The following is an 18,929-nucleotide window of genomic DNA, read 5'->3' as shown; positions in this document are numbered from 1 at the left end:
AGATTGTCTTTATGTAAGTATTAAGCTATTTTAAATGAAATTAAAGTTACTGTATTTTAAATGAAATTAAAGTTACTGTAATTCCATTTAAAAGTTAGCTTAACACATTACCCTTAAAAAAGAAATAAATGATTGGTAAAAATAGGGGAGTGTGTAAAGATTACATACGGTGAGAGAGAGAGAGAGAGAGAGAGAGAGAGAGAGAGAGAGAGAGAGAGAGAGAGAGAGAGAGAGAGAGAATTATTGATCGCTAATCTGGCAACACTCTCCCTCCTGTCACATTACTTAACATATTTAACAGCTCTAGACTTTGAGCTTCTGTACAATTAAAAAGAAAGATGAGGGAAAAAATTCTTTATATGTACAGGCGGCCCTTGGTTAGCGGCAGGGGTTCCGTTCCTGCCCACTGATGCTGAGCGATTTTCAATACTAAGCAATTTTAAAGTCTACAGTCGCCACGCACCTTCTTTTGGAGTACTAGACCAGTCAAACGGCGCCGTAATCCCGCAGTGGCACAATAAGTAAAATTATATTTATGCAGTATATTACATGCAATCCCCGGGTTACGACGGGGGGTTCCTTTCTTGAGACGTGTCGTAAGCCGAAAATCGTCGTAAGCCGGAACATCATAAAAAATCTTAAGAAAACCTTAGTTTTAATGCTTTGGGTGCATTGAAAATGCCAGATGGGCATTGTAGGCGTCATAACCCTGGAACATATGTCGTAATCCTGGAAATAATGTCTGATGAATATAATTGAGAAGCGCCTTAACCTAGGAATGTCGTAAATATAATTGAGAAGTGCCTTAACCTCAGAATGTCGTAAGCCAAACCTTTCGTAACCCGGGGACTGCCTGTACTGTAGATTTTACTGTACAGTAGTACTGTACAGTACATTATAATATAATAAATACTGTAAAGTGAAAAAAGCTCACCTTTAATCCTTTGGGTGTCTAGAGTATGTAAAGATATAATAAGTTTTTATAAAGTGTGCAGGTAGCTATAGTGTTCAATTACGATAATCCGATTTTACGAGAGACCTAATTACAATAGCCTAACTATCCCATCTTCTAGGTAAATAAGTTCTAAAATAACAAAAGAGAATGATGAAAGTATGGTTTTAACGTTATACTCATTGCGTAAACATGTACAGCCATAAACAACATAACGAGAAACAACTTTTTTTTCTAAGTACAACCGAATTGGATAACAACAATATCTGTTTGGCTTGTATTTCAACCATCATGCTTTAGTAAACTAATTACCGTAGTTGTTATAAATGACGATATGCAGAATAGGATTGAGATATCTTAATGTAATAACGTGAACATAGATCAAAGATCAATAGGGAAATATACTGTTAAATTTAAATGCAGTTGTAGCTGAAGCTGAGAAAACTGTTCAAGCTGCTAATGACCATTATCATGCATTGCCAACAAGGATAAAATTCCAGTAAATGTATGCTATCAAACACAACCATAGAAAAAATTGAGATAAAATCATTTTAATCAAAACTACTGTGCTTGAAAGAACACATTTTACCGTTTGTTTCAAGCTGATGAAAGATAAATAATGTGTAGTTCATATTACGATGATATAAAGGAAAATTGCAAACGGAATCACGTAATTGTTTTACTCAATAAACATATTTCCAACGTAATCTGTTAATGAAAAAAGAAAACAATTTAGTTCACAATCACAACGAGACATATTCAAGTCACATTTCCACCTAAAAAAAATATAAAGAAAAATTCCCTTGTCTCATATAAGTTAAGTATCTAGATATTCATTTATTCCAACTAGAAGCAAGGAAATTCACTCAGAAATGTGTTAAATATGGTGAAACAAACTCATTTTGCCATCAGCCGATTTCCAAACCAAAACATTTGACTGCTATGTTAGTAGTATTTTATAATACAATAATATTGGATACAGTGAAGTAATGTACAATTTTTTTGAAGCTTTATGGAAAAGATGCATATTTACTTTTTCTTCTTTGCATATCTTAATTTTCGTCACTATGCCATCTACGTAGCAATGGTATCTCGAGTTTGTAAGGTCGTACCTCAATTTTTTGCTAGTGTAACATAGCAAAAAATCGACCGAGTTGCAATCATATTTTGTACAGTGGTACCTCAATATACGAAAGGCTCAACTTACGAAAAACTCGAGATACGAAAGCAAATACGAAGATTTTTATTGCTCTACATACGAAAATTGTTCAAGATATGAAAGGTTGTTGCTGTAAAGTCCCAAGAGTCGCCTGGACCACCAATAACAATTTTAAAACTCGCGCGTCGACAATTTAGTAGACTCGCCATAAGATCCTGCATCTCTCCCATGATCCCATCATGCATTGTACGTAGCGGCATGCTTTTTCAGCCACTTGGCGGCATCATCGGTATCGTAAGCATGCGGAATTTGTTCGTTCTATAAAATTTAGTTTATTAATGTAAATTCATTAGTGATTTCGTTGTAGTACTACTTTATCGTGTTTTGTGAGAACTTTACTTCATGCATATACGTACTACATAACTTAATTACGTACAGCATATATGTAGTCATGGGTCCCAAGAAAGTTGAAGTAGGAAAGAAGAGGATGCTTTCTTTGGAGACAAAAATGGAGATAATAAAAAAGTATGAAGCTGGCATGTGATTGAGTGTGATCACCAAGGAATATGGCCGAAATCCGTCAACAATAGGCACCATCCTTAAACAGAAGGATGCCATCAAAGCAGCTACACCTTCCAAGGGCGTGACTACGTATTTTGTCTAGCAAGAGGAGCCACGTGCATGATGGGATGGAAAGGCTGCTTCTTGTCTGGATAAAAGACAAAGAAATCACTGGCGATACGATAACGAAGACAGCAATCTGCCACAAGGCCAGCGGTATTTTCGGCTTTTTGATTGCCCAGGCCGAAGATGACGGAGGAGAAGGGACATTGACGCCAACCCCAGAGTTCAAGGCTTCTCATGGGTGGTTCGAAAAATTCTGTAAACGGACTGGCATCCATTTGGTGGTGCGGCATGGGGAGGCGGCCAGCTCGGACAGGAAAGCGGCCGAAGCCTTTATTAAGATGTTTGATGAGATGACAATCAAGGAAGGCTACAGTTCTCAGCAAGTCTTCAACTGTGATGAGACTGGCCTTTTTTGGAATAAAATGCCTCGCCGGATGTACATCACGGAGGAAGAGAAGAAGCTACCCGAGCAAAAGCCTATGAAAGACAGGGTTACGCTCGCACTTTGTTCGAACGCCAGTGGGGATTGCAAGGTGAAGCCCCTACTTGTCTATCATTCGGAGACTCCTCGAGCCTTCAAGGCCCACAAAGTGCTAAAGGAGAAGCTTCCGATGATGTGGAGGACTAATGCGAAAGCCTGGGTAACGAGACTTTTGTTCGCGGAGTGGGTAAATCTGTTTCGGCCCGACAGTGAAGAAATTCTTGGAAGAGAAACGCCTCTCTCTGAAATGTCTGCTGTTGTTGGACAATGCCCCTGCTCACCCTCCTGGCCTCGAGGAAGATATCCTAGCAGAGTATTCATTTATCAAGGTTCTTTATCTTCCGCCTAACACCACCCTTCTCCTCCAGCCCATGGGCCAGCAAGTGATATTGAACTTCAAGAAGCTGTATACGAAACATCTTTTCAAGAGATGTTTCGACATCACCGATACCACAAACCTCACCTTGCGTGAATTTTGGGAGGAGCATTACGATGTTGTGATATGCATCCGACTCATCGATCAAGTTTGGCAGGAGGTTTCGAGGCGAACCTTGAATTCTTTGTGGAGGAAACTCTGGCCTGATGCCGTATCCGCCCGATACTTCGAGGGATTCGACGTGGGCGAAGCTGGTGCTGCAGATTCAGGAACAGTTGACGATCCTGAAACTGTTTTATAACCAGATCTTGACGAGATCATTGCACTCGGCAAGTCCATGGGGCTGGTCGTCGACAAGGACGACATCAATGACCTTCTCGAGGAGCACCAAGAGGAGCTTACGACGGATGACCTGAAGGAGTTGGAGGCCATGCAACATAACTTCGTTCAAGAAGAGTTCTCTAGCAGCGGCGGGGAGGAGGAGGACGACCCTATGACAACGGCAGTAATTAAGGATGCTCTAGCTGCTTTTCATAAGGTGCAATCATTTGTAGAAAAGAGACACCCCGAAAAGGCTTACACAGGTTGTATGCTTGTGCAGTTCGATGACGTTTACCCGAGTCATTTCAGGAGCATTTTGAAAAGCAGGCAGAATCAATCTTCCTTGGATAGTTATTTTTTAAAGAGGCCTTTAGTACTAGCAGTAGTAAGCAAAAAGAAAGATCCATTTGATACTACGAAAAAACAGAAAGTTGAAAGTGGTGAAGAAATTGAAATTTTGTAAATGAAAAAAAATGTAAAAATATAAAAAAAAGGAAAAAAATTTAATTTTAAGGTTTTTGTAAAGTTAAGTGTTACAGTTTTGTTAATGTGTTTCGTAAAGTTTAGTTTGTTTTCCTGACATTTTTTAATGTGTTTTGTAAAGTTAAGTGTACGTACTATAAGAAGTTTTCTGCCGTTTGTCCTCCTCCTCTGTTGCCACTTTTGGAGACAGCCTTACTCAAAAGTTAAGGTTCCACATTTTATTACATACGTACGTATGTACGTACATTATTTCTTGTACCAGGTACCACTAATACACATTAATACCATGTACACTAACACATTTTTACGGTATACATATTAGTACTACTACGTATTAAGTTAGGTATTGAATGGTCCAAATTGTTGTAGTATTTCATTGTTTATTGGTCAATTTAGCTTTATTATAAAATTTACTGAAGTGTTTTTGTAAGGCTTGGAATGGATTAGCCATTTTATACGTAAAATGCGGTTCAAGATACGAAAAGCTCATGATACGAAAGCCGCCTTGGAGCGGATTAATTTCGTATCTCGAGGTACCACTGTACTTCTATCTCATGGAGAAAACTAACAAATTGCAATGTTGCAAAATTAAATGTATACGCAAGTTTTGTCTTTTAAAATCAATTTATGCAACAATTGTAAATATAACTTATGTCATAAAAACGTGATTCAGTGATATAAATTAAAATTTTGTTATTTGGGCATTACTGAACAACCTATTCTCTTTATCATGTGAAGGGCTGTTACAAAGACTTCAAATGGACATGCATACTGCCACTGTATCATATTAATGTACAAAGCTAAAAAAAAATATCCTGTAATACATTTTTCATACACATTTTGAACATCAAAGCATAAAAACTTACAACAAAAAGCTGAAGTTTCATTAACAAAATGAGTTATAACTAGCTCCCAAGTTAATCAAATGTAACCACGTGAAGTCTTTGTAAATGCATTTTTCGGAACAGCATTGGACAAGAACGAACATGAAAAAACATCCTCTGATAATGTGGAGGGTAGTTACAGAAACTGCCTTAATTTGTATCATATTATTTGTGTATAAAAATAAAATACCCTATACGTAATATATTTTCATACACATTTGAAACATAAAAGCATGAACATAAAATCGACACATCAATCACTAAATTTGTACTTATTTTAACTCGATATTTTCGGAAGAGGGGCAGGCAGCGGCAGACAAGAACGAACATGAAAAAACATCCTCTGATAATGTGGAGGGCAGTTTCAAAAGCTACCTTTGTATCATATTTATGTACAGAAATAAAAATACCCTATATATAATACATTTTCATACACATTTTAAACACAAAAGCATGATCATTTATAAATTGACACATTGATCACTAAATTTGCACTTTTTTACCTATATTTGTGGCGTCATAGAACAGCGTCATGGGCATACAGTTTACCGTAATACCTATGTAATAATTCTAAATAAAATTTGTTTATATCATTTGCAGAACCGTTATGGTCCGAACGGTATTTCTACAATGTATGTACTCATTAGACAACGGTGCTTGCAGCGCTGTTAACCGAAAATTGTGCTGTAGAAATAACTTAAAATACCTTATTTCTGGGATTGACCTGTGTCGCCCAGTGAAATGTCCTTATAGCACTCATAGCAAGATTTCTGATGAGCACAAATTAGCATATATTACCCCTACTTTCAAAAGTTGATCAAGACTAGAGGCAAGTAATTATAGGCCTGTGAGTCTAACATCACATATTATGAAAGTATGAAAGGGTAATGAAGAAAAATATTATGAAACATTTAATAAAAAATAATTTGTTTAATATAGGAGAACATGGTTTCGTACCCAGAAAAAGTACACAAACCCAACTGTAAGTCCACCGTGAGAACATATATAAAAATATGCAAAGCGAAAATGAAACAGATGTTGTTTATCTAGACTTTGCAAAAGCTTTTGACAAATATCTAAGCTGCATTCCAGACCATCCAAGATTGGAAGATGCAAAATATACTGGAAGATGTACTAGCAACTCTCTGGTAGACATTAGAGGTGTCTCACACTGAGGGACCTGGGGCAACCCAAACAAGATGTAAGGTCTGTAAGGTAAGGTCTCTCTCTCTCTCTCTCTCTCTCTCTCTCTCTCTCTCTCTCTCTCTCTCCTCTCTCTCTCACTATATTCTCTGTTTCAGAATTATTCATAATTTCACTCTTGATGGTCAGATATATGATGTTGCCAATTTAATGCTCTCTCTCTCTCTCTCTCTCTCTCTCTCTCTCTCTCTCTCTCTCTCTCTCTCTCTCTCTCTCTCTCTCTCTCAGGGCTGTAGGCAGTTTGGAATGGTCTTGTGCAAGCAGAACATATAGTCAAGAGACAATATGATCACAGTCTTTTCCGACAAGTCATTATCTTTATTCTTACATAAGAAGACAAGGAGTTACAAAATAGAGATTTGGTCAGCCTAGCAAAGAAACTTCCTTCTCCTTTGGACAGATTCCAAGAATATCATTCCATTACCCCATTTTATCCTAGGGAGAAACATTATCTTCAAAGACTAACTCAGGAGGAAAGGGTAAGGTCTACTGTCAGATGGTCTCATCCTCCTCAGATTTTCCAGAAGTTGTGGAGCCTTTGATGAGACACAAACACCAATCTGTTCATGACTGCCCAAAACTCAGCACTTCTGCTTACTGCCCTCCATGCCAGGATCCTCAGGCATGGTCAGCTGATGCCTTTCTTCAAGAATGGTTGAATCTAGACCTGTAAGCTTTTCCTGTGTTTGCTGTTCTGAGGAAATATTTCTGAGGAAATATTTGCAGAACACAAGGATGATTTTGTTAGCTTGTTGATAACCCAAAGAGAATGGTTGACTGGACTTCCTTTCCTGGCAGTTGATATTTTTTGTCTTTTTCTGTTCAGGAAGTCTTGGTTGAGAAGATTCCATCAAACCTCCACTTGCTTCGAACCACATGGAGATTGTCAGCCGTCTATTACTAGCTAAGGGCATTTCTCAAGTGGCCAAGGAAGTAATCGATAAATTTAGAAAGCCTTCCACTGTAAGATTGTATCAATAACATTTGTTGGTTTATTAATTTTGGTGCTTATGTAGAGGGATGTCCAGCACCTGTACCACTATAGATATCCTGATTAAGTGCTGCCAGTAATTCAGGTATGCAAAGCAGTTTTCTGTCAAAGCAATCAAAGGATGCCACTTTACATATCTTCAGTTTTGCATCATGCAGACTGGAATACTGTTCACAATTTAAATTTTGAAGAGGTTTTCAATCTCTTGTGCTGGAAATTTCAAATCTTCCTATCATGGTTCAAATCTTCCTATCATGGTTGACGATTAAATTTGGACGTAGTCCTTAAGATTTTAACATCACCTTAGTTGGAGCCTTTCGATAAGGCATCACTTAAGAAATTTAGACACCCTTTTCTTTTAGCTCTTGCTGCAGCAAAGCATATCAGTGAGCTTCAACCCCTTTCTTGTATGTGGGCTTTTTTCTAGTGGCAACTTATCTTTTCTTTCATTGCTTAGAGAAAAGATGAAGAAGTGAAAGCTCTTCCCAGATTTGTGACAGTACATGATTTAACTACTTTGGTAGGCAGTGTAGAAGTTACTTTGTTTTGTCCAGTTAGAACTCAAAGGGTTTACCTGGACAGACTTAAACCTGTAAGAGGAGGCGTTAAACATTTGTACTGTGGTGTTATGAGTCCAAACACTCATATGTCCAATACTGGAGGCACATTTTTTTTATTTCTTTTAAAACCATTCTCTAGAGAGGGCTGTTCAGTGCAGCTCAGAGATGTTACTGTTGCTGCCTCATGTTATTTGTGAAACATTCCAATTTAGTATGAGATGTGTGAAGCTGTTAATCATTCTAGCAGGGACACATTCTCCTGAACCAAATAGGATAGTAACCTTGCTTTCTATCTTATCATTAATTATTAAGAAATACTTTTATTGAATTTTGGGAGCATGAAGGTACAAATTGGTGTATAGGAGTGCACCCTCATATATGAAATGTATGAAGGTGATATGTAGTTGTCTTTAGTTTTTGACTTCCGGTTAAGTTTTTTGACTCAAGCAGAGGTGTTACTAGTACTCTATGAGACAGAGTCCTTTTTCCCTTGCAAGGATCCTTTGACAAGTCTCGCTGTGAAGGTCTTACACCTTGTTGTGGTTCCGACAGTACTTACCAGTAAGGATCACATAACAGGCAGGAATGTTGATAAGTGTTTCGCCTTATTAAAAAGTATTTAGTTCACTTGGCTGACCAATATTTTGCTGGCTGTACTAACCTACCATCTCATTCTATGCAGTATGTAGTCAGCTAACTTTATCAGAAGGTAAGATTCATTACAAATAATGACAATTTTTATAATTAAATTAATTATTTGGATTCTTGCCTAATGTTAAAGTGGAAACCCACCCTGCCTTCCCACACCACAGTGCATGGTCATGAAGATTTCGAACAAGAATGTTAACATTTCAATACCACTTGGTGAAAACTGGTTATTACAGAGACATTCCTAGTGGGTTAGCAAAGTGTTGTTTTGTTTTACTTTGGATGCCAATTGCACATAATGGCATGGAGATAGAAGCTTACTTGAACAGTAGATAAACACTATATTCAAATAATTGATTTTATAAAAATTTTCAATCTGTATACATTTTAGGGCTGGGTCCTTAAAAAATTTTCACATCTCTTTTTATTATAGTAATGGCCAGTGCCTAATGCTGTGATTAATGCAAGAATAGCTGATCATCTCTTGTTTTCTCTATCTTTGTGTTAGTATTCATTTCTGATACTACTTTCAATCCTATTAAAGATATACCACGGTATTATTGTTATTCATGTGGTGTTAAATACAAAATAAGTCATAGATACTTGAAGTAATGCCTTCATAGTTATGACCAAATAACCACGTGTAGGAACATCTTTTTAGTATTCTGAAAATATCTTATTTCCTTCACCTTTTCTCTCCAACATGCAGATAGACATATATTAGTGGTACTGTAATTGTAAACCTTTACTGTGTTTGATATTAAGTAATTATTTATGCATGATATACTGTGTTAGATATATTAACCCAAGAAATGTGTCAGTATCATTTTACAACTGTCCAGTGTTACGGCTATCTTGATAAAAATGCTACTTTCAGAATCTAATACATAATTCTACCAACGGCTTTGTAATTACTTCGTGCACATTTCAAGAAAATATTTTTTCCCTCCTCTTTGTTATTCTGTTATAAACCATCAAAGTTACTGTCACTGCGCGACATGGCATTTTGACTGATGAATAGGTGGTGCAGTAGTACCACAGGTAGCGGGTCGGTCAGCTGTCACTCATGGATGGGGAGGGAACTGGGTATCACGGGCTTTGTTGGGCCCAGTAGAGGATAGCATATTTTTACGCACTACACTCCTTGTTACGTTGTGATTTTTTATCCTATTTTTGACAAGTAACCATTACAACTTATACTGTATATCGGAGAGTGTGACGATAATGAAAAGTACTTTATATTTTCTAATACTAGAGTATAGAATTTTTTTCTGTTCTCAAAAAATTAATGCTCTTTCTCGTTGCCATAGCAGCATTTACCATTTACAACTAGTTTATTTGCTTAGTAAGTATTCTTTTATTTATGTAGGTCATATTGGTTAACCTATTATACCACTGCTATTGTACGTATGTTAATAAAATATATCATATTTAGAGAGAATATTCTATCTTTATTACTTACAAGTTATTTATTACATACAAGTTCAATAATAAAAATTACCTATCATATTTGAAGGAACAAAGTAAGTAAAAATGATGCAATCTCCTAGTCTTTTGCAAATACCATTTATATCGTCTCTCTACACGACATTACTACTCCTTGCTGTTACATTCGGCCAACGTTTTGTCCCAGCGAACTGTTTCTCCTCCTCGCATCATACTGTTTCTAATGGCTTCGGTTTGTCACGTTCATATATCATATAATAGTTGTAACTAATAAAATACATACCTTGATATTTAAATTACATAAAAAAAGCAATTATTGTAATTATGTCAAATAAACTTACTTCTGATTATTGAAGTGTTTTATAAATAAACCTAGTAACTAATTTGAATAACTTTACATAAACTTATGACCTAGGGGTCATTTGAGATCAGAGTAAATACACCACCTATTGCAAGAATATACAAAAGATATAGAAAATTTCTGTCATGGAAATAGTAATAAATATACGTAGACATTTCATAAAATATTTCATAAAAAGATTGTGCTCTCTCTCTCTCTCTCTCTCTCTCTCTCTCTCTCTCTCTCTCTCTCTCTCTCTCTCTCTCTCTCTCTCTCTCTCTCTCTCTCTCTCTCTGTGTGTGACAAACAAACAAAAACACAGAAAACAATACGTAAATCGTTTTCATTGTTATGAAAATAGAGCTTTACACATACCCAATACAAAATAAGCACTTACTATCATGGTAACTCAAACTGCTTGTTATGTTTTTAACCTTTATTTTAAACAAACACTCATCTGATACTCAAAAGGAAAACAAAAACATTCAGGAGTGTTGCCACAATTTACACTAGGCAACTGTATGATGACATAGGCTTTGGGAGTTGCCGCATCTTTTATTTCCCTTACTGAGCAGGATATTATGTTATAATATTGTGTATGTGTATGTATGCTGTTATATACAGGCGGTCCCCGGGTTACGACGGTTCCGGCTTACGACGTTCCGAGGTTACGACGCTTTTTCTTAAATATTCAATGGAAAAATCCGTCCTGGGTTACGACGCTTGTTCCGAGGTTACGACGCTGACGCTTCCGACGCTCCGAGTTAACGACGCTTTTAAAAAACTCATACTATGATAAAAATCCTTTATAGTTTAGCACAGTATATTAATAAAAATAAGTTTCTGGTTAGATTACAACAAAAATTTTGAGGTTATGATGATTTTCGACACTTTTTATGTCGTATTTTTCTATGTTTTTTAGTGACGCCTCATATGCGGAACTAGTTTCTGAGCGAATGAATACATACTAGCTTGCGGTGCGCAAAGTTTACATATAACAGTCCAAAAGCACAAATAATGAAAAAAATAATTGCTTGTTTCCAGTAATAATAACAAAACGAAGTTTCTGGTTAGATTACAACGAGAGAGAGAGAGAGAGAGAGAGTTAAGGACAGAGAAGCGTTCGTTTCGTTAAACGGCCTCTGACTCATGCCAGTAAATGTTTTTTGTTGATACTAATAATATAAGCCTATTTAAAGATACGTTTACTTTAATTAGTCTATATGATACGTAAATAGTAATCAACTGTTCTTGTAGCCCTACAAGATTTGGCAAAATCAAAAGTATCCAAAGAGAGACATTATCCAGTACACTGGAACCTTGACATACGAATTTTAATTTGTTCCGTTACCATCGTCGTATATCAAAACAGTTGTATCTCAAACCATTTTTTCCCATTTAAAATAATGTAATATGTATTAATCCGTTCTAGCGGTATGAAACCACTCCTAAACACAGCTAAATTACATATAATATGCACAATTTATAATAAATGATAATAAATGTTAATAAAATCAATTAAAAAAAAGAAAGGAATTTTACTTACCACAATGAAAGATGACGTGAGGCCAGCAGGGGGAGGAGGTAGGGAAGGGTGGCAGGGAACGATTTGTTCTCTTTTTATTTACATATGTACACTAATAACTACGTAATAAACACAAATGAAATAACATTGCTAAACTAATTTTTATTTTTTTATTTTAATCAGTTTGTAGTTTAGAAATAATGTTGATGCCTTTGGAAGGTTTTATGCTTTGCTATAATTTCATGTTTTGCTTCCATCAAAATCATTTTCTTGGGTTTTTTCTAATCACCTGCTTTGTCTTTAGCTTTGAGACCCATGGTTAATAATAAAATAGACAAAATAACACGAAAAAATAGGCGCAAATACAACGAACTAAACAACGACGTGTTAACATGCAGCACCAACAAACAAACAGACTGAACGCCATTTATCGGTCGCCTATACAAGTAACACTCATCGCAAAATCGTATCTCAAATATTTCGTTGTATATCAAAGCTTATATTTTCGCAAATTTTCTGTTGTATCTCAAAACATTCGTATATTAGGGCAATCGTATGTCAAAGTTCCAGTGTAATTTGATCAGATCAGAGAGACGAGAGAGAGAGAGAGAGAGAGAGAGAGAGAGAGAGAGAGAGATGAAGAGAGAGAGAGAGAGAGAGAGAGACGCCTTGGCAACAATGGTCACCGTCTCGGGGATTGACGTAACATTTATTTTCTGAACAGATAGGACAGAAAAGTGTTCGTTCATTAAACGGCCTCTGACTCATAGCAGGAAATGTTTTTTTGTTGATACTAATATATAAGCCTATTTAAAGATACGTTTACTTTAATTAGTCTATATGATACGTAAATAGTAATCAGCTGTTCTTGTAGCCCTCAAGATTTGGCAAAATCACTCCAGGTTGTACATAAAACTTCAAGAATGTAGTGTCACCAGAGGATTACAATAGTTTTTACCTTCAAGAACCAGCATTCTTTTATGAAAATAACTCCAGGTTGTACATAAAACTACTGGAAATAACATGTAGTGTAACCAAAGGATTACAAGTATGGTTTTTATAACTTTTAATTAGTTTAAGACATATTTCCAAGCGTCGTTCCGGCTTACGACGATTTTCGGCTTACGACGGGTCTCAAGAACGGAACCCCCGTCGTAACCCGGGGACTGCCTGTACTATGTTTTTTTTTATTGCACATATTTCTAATATATTAAAATAAAACAAATTTTGACTGAAAAGAACTACATTTCACTATTTTCCTTTGCGTAAGAGTTAAACTTGGTCTACGGGGAACTTTTTTTTATTATATAAAAATATATATGGATAAGGTTCAAAACATTAAAACTTTTACCAGAAAAATAGTTTTATCATGAAAAAATAATGCAAGTTAATTAATGTTATTAGGGAATTTGTGAGAAGAAATAGAAAATGGCACTCTGAAGAGGCTTATAATTGTTCTCCATACAGCCGCTCAAGAGGCTTGTAGCAGTTCTCGGGTTAAGCTATTATTATGCATGATATACAAAAAACTCTTCCTTACAGTGTCACTGTGCATCACAGTTACTTGAACTTGGGTAATCATACTTCAGTTAACCAAGGTATTTGCTTGGGTTAGGGACCACAACCACTTGCGAATAGCTGACATCTGCAAATACTTGAGCACCCCCTCTCTAAATGCTTTTAAGATCCTATTTTAATAGTTCAAACACCAAATATTATACCTTAACCTATCATCCTATAACTTAAAAACATATGACTAGCAGCCATGTGTGAACACTCCTACATCTGTTAACTAGCAAATATTTTAGATATGCTCTACAAAAAAATCTGCGATTAGACAAATTTTCCACAAGCATAATTTGTTACGTTCCACAGAAAAATCTGTGAATAGGTGAATCCGCTAGTACATACTAAACCACAAATAGGTGGGGTCGACTGAAATATGTTTATCATTCTGACTAACCTTAAGTATTTCTTTCATCTTTTTTTTTCATGCAATGTACGTACATTCTACCAATACTCTAATGTCAATTCTCATAAAGATATATAAGTAATATTGTTATTCAAGTGATATGCTATCATTACACTTTGCAAATCTCATTTGGCTACTTGAATTTACAACAGCATTAAACCAAATGTTTGTTAGCCATACACTTATGATTAGACATTTGTATAAAGAGAAAAGAATTGGCATGTAATGTCACATATATGTATAATATTTACCGACGTTTGATGATAGGAAAGGTATCATAAGATACAGTAAAATCATAGTAACTGATGTATGTATAATGATAAGCTAAAACTTGTGATGCTGGTCGATTATTACTTAGGTAATACATACCCTGTACTGTAAATGATAGTCACTGACAACTACAAAGTACAGTGATTGCTGAAAACTAAAGTTGACTCCTCCCCCAAGATAGAAAATAATAGTATATTTTATTTGATTGTACGTATTTGTTTGTTTATATCGTTTGTTTAATGGGAAATAGAAGATTCCAAATTCCATTATGTGCATGCTTTTAAATATGTCAAGTTTGTGTTTATGAGTGAGGGGAAGATTTGTTACTCATCACTGGAAGACTAAACTTGTCTGTACACTTGAACCTGTCCCTGTAGGATGCAACATGAATTTCATGACCTTTTTCCTGAGAAAAATTCCATCTTATATGCTAGCAAATACAGTGTATTAGATTCTGTTTGATAAATTACAACTCTTTAAAAATGTGGTAAATTGAAGTGTTAAATGTGCTTATAAAAAAATTTTGGTTGTTTCACATTTTATATTTACTTAAAAGAGTACTGAAGGTTTTTTCCTTTTCTTTTGTAGGAGATGGCCAAGATTATGCAACATCCCAGAGTTTATGCATTTTTACATGTTCCTGTCCAGTCAGGGAGTGATGGTGTCCTTGGAGATATGAGAAGAGAATACACGGTTAAAGATTTTCGCCTTGTAGTTGATTTTTTGCGTGAAAGGTATTGTAAAATTCCTGTCTTAACATTGTCAGTAATGCATTTCCATCAGCTTTTCTATTTTTAGGCTTAGAAATATGTAGAAAGGGGCATTTGATGAATTAGCAAATATGTTCTGGAAACAGGGCCTAAAGTTGATATTGGTATTCTTTTAAAGAAAACTGTTGTTCATATGCGGAACAAACTTGGCTTTTAACATTAGGATAAACCTTCTGGCATCAGCTGGAAACCGGTAAAAAATAATAAGAATTGTTCAAGCAAGGAACTCTCTGCTCCCTAAAGATGGATTTTTCCTTTTACCCGTGTTTTCTTGATTGTATTTTAGTGTACAGTGTTTTTTTAATCGATGTTGATGCTGATGCATTCTTGTTAAATGTATTTGCATTATTATTTTAGTGCTATAAGCAAACATTGTCACCTTTACTGTTAAACTTTATAATGAAAAAAGGGGTTGGAGATGGAAGAGAAGTTTAGATTAGAGTAAGGATAGAAACTTGATAAATTTAGAGTAAGCAAATGGTGCAGTTTTAATAATTTAAACACAATAAACATTCAAAGTTTGTTTAAAAAAATGCTTCATATATCGAGAGAGATTGGACTAAAATTTATGAAAAACAGTAGAAATAAGGACAAAGCATACACAAAGGTATGAAGTAACTTTAGATTCTCAGGAGATTAATTTAGTGAAAGATTGAAAAGGGCAAATCAGATAATGGGCGTGGTGAATAAACCTTGGAAATCAGAGTTATGAAAGAGCTGAGGATGAGGTAATGATCATGGATTGATTCGCAGTTCCTGTTTTCGAGGATTGAATTAGAAGATGCAGTCGACAGGTGACAAGCAGATGCTAAAGACAGGTTAGTACATCAGGCAGTATCAAAGTCAGAGGCACGTTCACGACGCCCTCCTCCTCCTCCTCCTCCTCAGCAACAGGCGAGAAGACCTTCACCTATTAAATCTTCTAAGAGTTCTGTTTCTGTGAAGGTCTCCCAATCCCCTCACAGGGCAAGACAAAAATAACAACGTCCCTTTCAATCATGCCCCCACAAGCTTGGTAGGGGTCGTAGGGGAAGGGGCAGAGTGGTTCGTTGATAGAGTGAGCGCCTCTCCCTCTCTGTTGCCATGGATAAGGGGATGCTTGGCAGGCCAGTGGGCCAAGTGGTAAAGATATGGAGCAAAGAAATTGGTAGTAGATGTTCTGCGGGTGAGATGAGGAAGTGTTGAAAATGCTGAACAGGGGTACAATATAAGAAGTAAAGCATCCTTCTCCTGGGTTTTACAGTCGGATTTTCTTGGTACCCAAAGCAACAGGTGACTGGAGACCAGTAATCGACCTTTCCACCTTGAATCATTTTGTCAGGAAGACAAGGTTCAAGACGGAGACGCCTTGGACAGTGTTGGCAGCGATAAGAGACTGATTTCTTGCCGTCAGTAGTTAGAAAGGATGCTTACTTCCAGATCCCTATTCACCTTGTGTCCAGAAAGAGCAGATATTATCAGTTGGAGAGCAGATCTTATCAGTTCAAGGTCCTTTGCCTCGGGTTGACCACATCCCTTCAGGTGTTCACAAGGGTCTTTGCCCTCGTATTGGAATGGGCTCATGCTCAAGGGATTTGCCTCTAGAGGTGCCTTGATGACTGGCTGGTATTAGCAAGCTCCAGGGAGAAACTGCTTCAGGTCAGAGATTGTCTTCAGTTTTGTCAGGAGCTAGGCATAATGATAAACTCAGAGAAGTCAAACCTGGTTCCCTGCCAGAAAGCTCTTAATCTAGGTATGTTTATAGATACAGCAGCGTCAAGGGTTTTTTTGTCGGACCAGAGGTTAGACAAGTTGCAGTTAGTGGCACAAAAGTTCTTGTCACAACCCGAACAGCCAGCACACCAGTGGCAGGTCCTCCTGGGGATTTTGTCTTCTCTGGAGAAGCTGGTTCCTCATGTGCGTCTTCATCTTCGGTCTCTGTAATGGAGACTGAAAGACTTCTGGTCCCCAGTGGGAGATTCTCCTCTTCAGAGAGTCCCTCTGTCCGAGGAGGGGAGACAAGACCTTCATTGGTGGTTGGACCGCCAGAATCTCTCGGCGGGAATCCCTCTATGTTCTCTGCCTTCAGACTTCCTTCTGTTTTCAGATGCCTCCATCTCGGGTTGGGGAGCTCATCTGGGAGACATCCTTACATCAGGCATTTGGTGTGCAGAAGACAAGCTACTAAACATGAAGTTTTTGGAACTGAAGGCAGCTTTTCTGGGGCTGAGGGAGTTTTGGAAGAAGGTAGAGGGTCATTCGATGGTTCTGATGTCCGACAACACCACGATGGTTGCTTATGTGAACAAGCAGGGTGTCTGGTGTCTCGTTACCTCCATTTGTGGACAGTCGAGTTACACCATTGGGCAATCGACAACTGGGTGGAGCTCTCTGCCAGGTACATTCCAGGCAAGAGGAATGTGGTAGCCGACAGATTGAGTCGTCAGAACCAAATCCTGGGCACGGAGTGGTCTCTGCATCAGGTCGTGATGGACAAGCTTTTTCAGGTGTGGGGGAGGCCAATGCTAGGCTTCTTCTCAACTTGATTCAACAGGATGCTGGAAGTTTACTGTTCAGTGGTCCCAGATCCTCTTGCTCTGGCAGAGAACGCCTTCCAATACCCTTGGGACAACCTTGAGGTTTACGCCTTCCCTCCCTGTTCAAGTTCTGAACAGGTTATTGAGTTCTCAAAATCTGAGGATGACTTTGGTGGCTTCTCTGTGGCCTCAAACAGTGGTTCCTGGATCTTCTGTCCCTTCTGGCAGAGGTTTTAAGAGAGATTCCTCCGTGGTGGCAACTTCTTTGTCAACCTCATGCCGAAAGGTTTCACCAGTCAGTAGAATCCCTGTCTCTTCACGGATGGAGACTTTCAAGTATCTCCTTCAAGCGAGAGAGTTTTCTCAGGAGGCAGCAGGATGTATGTCCAGTTACCTCGGGAAGTCATCTTCAGCAGTTTACCATGGGAAATGGGCAGTCTACTGTGATTGGTGTCATCGACAGGGTTTCTCTCCACTCAAATCCTCTGTTTAGTGTATGGCAATTTTTTTTATGTCCCTCAGGGATGAGAAAGGTCTCTCTCTTTCTGCTGTCAGGAGCTACAGAGCAACACTAGGTTTAGTGTTGGGCATGGACATCTCCTCATCTTGGGAGATCTCCTTGTTGTTGAGGGGTTTCGAACAGACCTGTTCTCCAAAGGAACAAAAGCCTCCCACATGGGATGTTTCGCTTGTCCTGAGAAGCCTCACTCAAACTCCATTTGAGCCCTTGTGTCGTTCATCAGACAGAGATCTGACACTAAAGACAGTTTTTCTGTTGGCTTCATGGCCTGAGTTATGATGTGAAACATATTTGAGCTTGGGGGTTGGTGTTCTTTGAGTTTGTCCTGGAATTCATAGCCAAGACCCAAAATCCCATGGCACATGACAACAGATTTGCCTCTTTTTCCAGTCTATCATTGAATGACTTTGTAGACAATGACCCACAGGAGTTCTTACTTTGCCCTGTGCTACCTTAACCCTTAAATACCTAGCCGCTATTTACCAGTGTCTCTCATATGCTGGCAGCGTTCGGGAGTTAGCGCCGAAGCGGAAAAAAAGTTTTCTGCAAAAAATCACAGCACTTAGTTTTTAAGACTAAGAGTTCATTTTTGGCTCCTTTTTTTGTCATTGCCTGAAGTTTAGTATGCAACCATCAGAGATGAAAAAAAAATATCATTATCATATATAAATAGCATTGGAATATATGACAGAGCGAAAGAAAAATTTCATATATAATTGTATACAAATCGCGCTGAGCAAAACGGTTAAAGCTAATGAGGTAATTTTTTTGTTATATTGTACACTAAATTGTGATGATTTTGGTATATAACAAATTGCAAAACAATCAAAGCAACACAGAAAATATTATCACAAAATGATGCGTGAATTCGTAACACGCAGATGT

At 37.4% G+C, this 18,929-nt stretch overlaps 1 protein-coding gene across 1 annotated transcript in view; it reads left to right on the top strand.

Moving 5' to 3' along the window:
- LOC135219590 (threonylcarbamoyladenosine tRNA methylthiotransferase-like) overlaps positions 1 to 18,929 on the top strand; it is a 143,273-nt gene that overhangs the window by 88,707 nt on the left and 35,637 nt on the right. The window contains exon 7 of the mRNA XM_064256478.1: positions 14,827 to 14,972. Coding sequence (XP_064112548.1) covers positions 14,827 to 14,972 — 146 coding nt within the window. The remainder of the gene's footprint in view (positions 1 to 14,826; positions 14,973 to 18,929) is intronic.

The sequence above is a fragment of the Macrobrachium nipponense genome, chromosome 1 (genome assembly GCF_015104395.2).
Source record: "Macrobrachium nipponense isolate FS-2020 chromosome 1, ASM1510439v2, whole genome shotgun sequence".
NCBI lineage: Eukaryota > Metazoa > Arthropoda > Malacostraca > Decapoda > Palaemonidae > Macrobrachium > Macrobrachium nipponense.
This window is presented reverse-complemented; position numbering and strand designations above follow the sequence as displayed.